Genomic DNA, 7,448 nt, shown 5'->3' on the forward strand with positions numbered 1-7,448 from the left:
GTATATATATATACATATTTTTGTTGTTTAACATTTTTTTTACTATTTTATGTGTAACTTTGAAACTTCTGCTATTTCCCTTTAATTTTGCATTGTTTAATCTCCGATTTGTTGTTTCATATCTTATTTTTATACTTTTCATGATTAGTTTAGTTATATTGTGAATCAGTTCTTTCTATAACATTTTTTTTTTGCACCACATTTGCTGTGCTTTATAAACAGTTCAACATCTTATGTTTTCAGTTTCTTGTATTTTTTGTTGTTGTTTTTCTTTTTCTTTTCAGCCTTCTGTCGTCCTATTGTGGCTCTGTTATGTTAATGTTATAGTTAGTTAGACCTCTATCACACTGCTGTTACATCCCTGCTACATATATATAGTAATATAGATCTTCTTGTAGTAGCAGCTCTCGTAGTTCTTTCACATTTGTGTCACACAGGTGTTACACGCCAACAACATATCTCCATTACAGTATCTCTGTTACAGTATTTGTTGTCTTGGTTATTTTGAAAGCCTTTCCACATGTCCCTGTGTCACATATGTGTGTCACATCCCTGCTACGTTACTTCTTGTTACACTTCCCTATTACAGTATGTTTTGGAGAAATTGTTGTCACACTTCTGTCACACTAACACTACAGCTTTTGTTGTGCTGGTTGTTGTTACAGCCCTAATTACTATTCTGTTATTACACCAGTTCTAATTGCAGTGTTGGTACATCTGTTACCATCTTCTTACATAACTTTCAAAATTCTTCCACATGTGTCTTGACCCATGGCAGATTTTTACATGTGTCACAGGCCTGATACATGCTTTTCATAGTTCTTCCAAAAGTATCTCCATTCTTGATACATTTCTGTCGTACATGTCACAGTCTTGTTACATACATACCTTTCTGAACTTGTCTTCCCTGTATCTGCCAATCATCAAAGAAAAAGTTTGTGAAAGTTACATGCAAATGATATCTATTTTCTCATGAATATTACATTTATCACAAACATTTTTATACTGGTTACTTCATATAAATATTTACATTGTGTAATAACCTATTTATGACGGTATGCATATATTTATCTCTTTATGTACAGGTGTCTCAAAGAGTTACTCATTTTATCATTTCATCAGTACATTGGCCAAAAAATGCAAACTTAGTACACTAATTTATGCTTGTGTGTGGTAAGAAGCTTGCTTCCCAACCACATGGTTCTGAGTTCAGTGTCACTGAGTGGCACCTTGGGCAAGTGTCTTCTGCTATAGCCTTGGGCCAACCAAAGCCTTGTGAGTGGATTTGGTAGATGGAAACTGAAAGAAGCCCATCGTATATATGTATATTTATATTTTTGTGTCTGTGTTTGTCCTCCCCCGCTCACCATCATCGCTTGACAACTGATGTTGGTGTGTTTATGTCCCTGTAATTTAGTGGTTCGGCAAAAAGAGACTAATAGAATAAGTACTACGCTTATGAAGAATAATTCCTGGGGTCGATTTCTCCAACTAAAGGCAGTGCTCTAGCATGGCCACAGTCAAATGACTGAAACAAGTAAAAGAATGTATGTGTGTGTTGAAAGTGATTTTGAAGTTTCAGTCAGCTAAGCTAATGATGACCTAGCTGGCTGAAACATTGAAGTCACTGTTAATTAAAGAATAATAAATTTGTACTCTACAAAAACGTACTGAGTGGTTTTTCAGTTTAATGTGATTTTGTTTTTAATTATAACATAAAAGCAAACATCAATATATAGGACCCTGCACTATTTCTGTTGACTAATTTCCTCTCACAAGGTATTGAGCAACATGAGAGGCAATAGCAGAAGGCACTTACCCAAAGTCCTCCATAGTGTAATGTACTTCGATGCAAGAAATTCTCTTGTCAAGTTGTGGTTTGCATTTAATAAAAGAACATATTGAAATTTATTAACAGATAAATAATTAACACTCTTTACTGTAGAAATCAGACAGCTCCACTCAAAATTTCATTACCCTAAACTGTAGATGGTAGTTTTACGTACCAATTTGTCTTTTGTTGAGGAATTCATGTTTGGAATTATTTCTTGTTGAAATATGCCAAGTTTAGTGAGGCAATGTGATTTAAAGAAAATACCAATGCTATTGCTTGGTAGATATTTAGCATCATTCTTAGAATAGCCTTGGAATTTAATATCACAGTGAAAAGCTTAAATATTGAATTTTATGTCATAACTGTTTGATTTTTTTTTTTGTTGTTTTAATTGGTTTGTTGCATGATTAACATTTATTTGGTGATTTCTTGAACAATTTTTAATCGTTTTTTTCAGGAGGATCGTCCAACAGGTTTCGACATCTTAACATTCGAACTCACTGACGATGATTTGCCACCAAATGGTGCCCCGTTCTCGTTTGACATTATCTCAGGTGTTGGTAAAGAGAGGTTTCGAGTGGACAATGAAGGCAAGCTGCTTACTGTCCGAGACCTCAACCAGAGCATTAAGGACCGCTATGAACTGACTATTAGAGCCTTTGACAGTGGAAGCCCTCCTTTGTACTCCGATGCAACTGTGACCATTGAGGTAACTGAGGAGAGTACAGTGCCTCCCAAGATATCCAACCTGAAAATCTCAATCAACTCCTATCAAGACAAATTCCCGGGTGGGATCATTGGAAAAGTTTCTGCTGAAGACCCAGACATTCATGATTCCCTTAAATATAGTATTGTCTCTTCGAATCTTCATCTATTTGATATTCATGAGAACGATGGCCGCATTATTGCGAAGCCAGGTCTAGATGCTGGCCGGTATGTCATTGATGTGAAAGTCTCAGATGGTAGGTATGATTCTTACGGCCAAGCTAACGTCGACGTCAGCGTTACCACTGATGAAATGGTCAAGAATGCTGTAACCATTCGTCTTGGTAATATCCAAGCTGATGATTTTTTGAGGCAGCAATCTAGAAACTTCATCAAGGTCTTGAAGAACGAATTATCCGTTCGGGCTAGAGACATTGAAATAATCAGCCTGCAACCTGCTGACATCAGTACAGGTGCACAGAGCAGGCGTAAGAGGTCTACATCCGAAGATCTTGATGTTTTGTTTGCTGTGAGGATGTCTCATAATAGTTTCATCCGCGTAAACACACTACGAAGGAAAGTTCAGAATGCTACCCCTAAAATACAGTCAGCGCTCAACCTGAAAGTTATGAAAGTATTTAGTGATGTCTGTGAGAAGGACACGTGTGATACAGGATCATGCGTTGGCTTTGTGGACTTTGACAAGGAAAACCCTATTGTTACTGAGATTGGCGAACAAAGTTTTGTCTCACTGAAGTACCGGTACACTTATGAGTGTAAATGTCTTGATAGTAAGTTCCCGTTTTTCCTTTCCTTTCTTTGTTCAAACTTCATTATCTTAACTACAATTCTTTTTCATTAAATTAACAAATCCTTATGTGACATAGACATGTTTTGTATTATATGCAAATGAATATACGTTTCTCTTTGTGATTTAATTAAGATCTTCTTAATGGAGTTCAAACTGGTCCCTAACAAACTGATGGGATCTTTTGAGTTAAGGCAGTTCCTGAAGTTTGTAAATATATGGCTGAGTTTGTGTGTGTATATATGTAAATGGTATGCACTTGCAGTTATAGTCTGTGTGAATATGTCTCTATAGTACTTCGAAGTTTGTGTATGTGTGTGTGCATGTGAGGAAGAGAGAGAGCAAGAGAGTGTATAGATTGATGGATGATCAGAGAAAACATGTATAATCAACTCATCCCCATTATTTTCCTGTCTATTTTTGCAGACAAATGTATATGGGACCCAGACCCCTGTATTGGTCACCAATGTCCACACTACAAAGTGTGTAAAGCTTCTGATGTGTCTGGGCCACAGTGTGCCTGCCCAGGGGGCAAGACTGGGCTGTACTGTGACAAGGACTTACCCCCAGACTGTGCTCAACATGGATGTTATCATGGTATGTGCTATCTTATTCTGGTCGCTATTCTACAATCACACACAAAGTCCACCACCACCACCTGCCCACATATCATCATCATCATCATCATCATCATCTTTTCAGCATCCATTTTTCCATGTTTCCATGGATCAGACGAAATTTACCAAGGCAGATTTTCTACAGCCATTTGCCCTCTCTGTCCCCAACCCTTACCTGTTCCCTGTTTCCAAGCAAGGCAATATTTCCTCATAGCAAGGCAGCTAGCTGGCAGAAGCGTTAGCACGCCGGGTGAAATGCTTAGCGGTACTTCGTCTGTCTTTACGTTCTGAGTTCAAATTCCGCCGAGGTCGACTTTGCTTTTCATCGTTTCGGATTCGATAAATTAAGTACACACAGACAGACAGACAGATATATATATATATATATATATATATATATATTCTTTTGTTCTTTTATTTGTTTCAGTCATTTGACTGTGGCCATGCTGGAGCACTGCCTTTAGTCGAGCAAATCGACCCCAGGACTTATTCTTTGTAAGCCTAGTACTTATTCTATCGGTCTCTTTTGCCGAGCCGCTAAGTTACGTGGGACGTGAACACACCAACATCGGTTGTCAAGCGATGGTCGGGGGACAAACACAGACACACAAACACACACACACAAACACACATATATATATACATATATGATGGGCTTCTTTCAGTTTCCGTCTACCAAATCCACTCGCAAGGCTTTGGTCGGCCCGAGGCTATCGTAGAAGACACTTGCCCAAGGTGCCACGCAGTGAGACTGAACCCGGAACTATGTGGTTGGTAAGCAAGCTACTTACCACACAGCCACTCCTGCACCTATGTATACAGACATATATATATATATATTATAACGTCAGCTTTCCATGCTGGCATGGGTTGGACGGTTTGTGTGTGTGAGGAACATGATTTTCTCTTACGTATGTTTCATTAAATACACACACACACACACACACGTGTATGTGTGTGTGCATAGAGGAAGTTTCTAATGTGCCACAATTGTTCACGATTGTTGTTTACTTTTGCAGATAATAAACCTTTAACATTTGCTGGTCGTAGCTTCGCTCGATGGACGTTGGTGGATAAACACGGCTTTGAAAACAGATTAAGTGTTTCCTTGAGGATAAAGACTCACCAGAAAAATGCCAACCTCATGTTTGCTAGTGGTTCTGTGGATTATAGTATTCTTGAGGTAAACAACTTCTATTTTTTTGCATCTTCTTTTTTATTCTTTTACTTGTTTCAGTCATCGAGTATGGCCATGCTGGAGCAATGCCTTGAAAGATTTAGTCAAGCAAATCAAACCCAGTACTTTTTTTCGTTTTTTTTTTTTTTTTAAGTTTGGTTCTTATTCTGTCAGTTGTCTTTTGCTGAACTGCCAAGTCATAGAGCTGTAAACTTTCTAGGAATAAGCAAATAGGAAATAACAGTTTCTACCTAACAACAGTGTAATTAGTGTTATGCAAATAATGACCAAACAAACAAAACAAAACAGACGCATTGAAATTTAATTTCTGTTTTTTCTCTCCATATTTTTTCTCACAACAGCTGGACAATGGCATGGTACAGTACAGGTTTGAATGTGGCAGTGGTGTTGGAAGAGTGCAGCTACCCAGGAAAATCAGTGATGGTGAATGGCACACCATATTTGTTGAGCGCTTAGGCAAGACAGCTACAATCAACCTGGACGGCCGTTACACGGCATGGTCGAGCGCTCCGGGTGAACATGATGTCCTCAATCTGGGCAGCAACAACATTTATTTTGGCGCCGAAGTCGAGACATTCCCTAACGGTTACCGCAACATCAAGCGGGGCTTCGAAGGGTGCATGGAAGACCTGCGCCTACACAACATCCGTTTGCCATTCACTGATCGCAATGCTGTAGCCACCTCACAGGAATTTCATAAGATTGAGTTTAACTGCAAGAACATGTGGGAGAAAAATGAAAATGGTAATTCGTTTTTTTTTTGTTACATTTCACTAATGTTATTTTTGTCATTGTTGTTGCAGCTGTTGTTGTTGTTAGTCAAGCAATGGGTAAAGGTAAAGTTTAAAGACCCCGTTTTGGTCACAAATGACTTTGGGGTTGTACCAAGAAAGTTCCCCTTCAAGGCACAAGTCTGGACAAAGTTGTTTATGGAAGACCAGTAATCGTTCATGCATACCAACCTCTCCTCTCTACACCACCATTCTTTTCCAAGGGAAAGGCAAAGGACGATATAGCTTGGCACCAGTGACATCTCAACTCATTTCTACGGCTGAGTAGAACTGGAGCAACATGAAATAACATATCTTGCTCAAAGAACACAAAACACAGCCTATCACAGGAATCAAAAACACAACCTGTCTGTTTATCTCATATAATCTTCCCATCAATCTACCTGTCATACCATTACTCACTTAGCTGTCCATCTGTCTGTACCATCATTATACATAACTTTCTATTACACACCTGTCAGTTTACTTTATGCCATGTTCACCTGACTCTGTACCTGCGACATTATTACTTACTTATCTGTTTTGTTTTTTTTTGTATCTTTCTCTGACTTTGTAGATCCTTGTTCCAACTTCCCATGCCTCAATGGCGGTCGGTGTATCCCATCCAGCCACAAGAGCTACACCTGTGTGTGTGGTTCACGTTTCCAAGGACTGAAGTGTGAAGTCGATACCAATCCATGTGCAGATAACCCATGTCTAAATGGAGGTAGGAAAATGCATCCTCCTGTGTCTCTCTATCTCTTTGCAAAACACCTGTGTTTATATTTATCATAAAAGGATGCACTGTTGTAGATTTAGGCAATGACTAGTGACCGAGACTTTTGGAAATAGGCTGTGCTTGAGAAGACCCGGCAAGCTAAGTGAGACCATAACCCATGGCCTATGCTAGGGGTGTAACCAGCCCACTTATGCATACCTTTCCTTCATTGGACACTAAACTCTGCTTGCAAAGACCTGTTGAGGCAAGTGAAATCGAAATCAAAATCAAATTCAATGACTGGCATCTGTGCTAATGGAGCGCTAAGAGCACCATCAGAGCAGCTGACTGGCTTCCACCATTCAAGCGTGATCGTTACCAGTGTCATCTTACTAGCACTTGTGCCGGTGGCACTTGAAAAAATATTCCAGCAAGGTTGTTGCCAGTGTTACTGGACTGGCTCCTGTGCAGGTACATAAAAAACACCATTTGAGCATGGCCGTTGCCAATGCCACCTGAGTGGCCCTCATGCTGGTGGCACGTAAAAGCACCCACTACACTCTCAGAGTGGTTGGCGTTAGGAAGGGCATCCAGGTGTATAAACTCTGCCAGGTCAGATTGGAGCCTTGAGCAGCCATCTGGTTTGACGTCAAGCCCATGCCAGCATGGAAAGCAGATGTTAAACAATGATGATGATGATATATATATATATATATATACATATATATAATGGAGTGAAGTGAAAATTAATCATAACATAACATATTAAACTACAGGCACTTTTTCCTTTTTGTCCTT

General features: G+C 39.2%; 1 protein-coding gene across 1 annotated transcript in view; it reads left to right on the forward strand.

Moving 5' to 3' along the window:
- Positions 1 to 7,448, forward strand: part of LOC106876689 (protocadherin Fat 1) — a gene marked incomplete at its 3' end in the record, with an annotated part of 182,635 nt that overhangs the window by 172,005 nt on the left and 3,182 nt on the right. The window contains exons 26-30 of the mRNA XM_052972267.1: positions 2,292 to 3,330; positions 3,774 to 3,944; positions 4,984 to 5,147; positions 5,504 to 5,906; positions 6,510 to 6,659. Coding sequence (XP_052828227.1) covers positions 2,292 to 3,330; positions 3,774 to 3,944; positions 4,984 to 5,147; positions 5,504 to 5,906; positions 6,510 to 6,659 — 1,927 coding nt within the window. The remainder of the gene's footprint in view (positions 1 to 2,291; positions 3,331 to 3,773; positions 3,945 to 4,983; positions 5,148 to 5,503; positions 5,907 to 6,509; positions 6,660 to 7,448) is intronic.

The sequence above is a fragment of the Octopus bimaculoides genome, chromosome 13, assembly GCF_001194135.2.
Source record: "Octopus bimaculoides isolate UCB-OBI-ISO-001 chromosome 13, ASM119413v2, whole genome shotgun sequence".
NCBI classification, from domain to species: domain Eukaryota; kingdom Metazoa; phylum Mollusca; class Cephalopoda; order Octopoda; family Octopodidae; genus Octopus; species Octopus bimaculoides.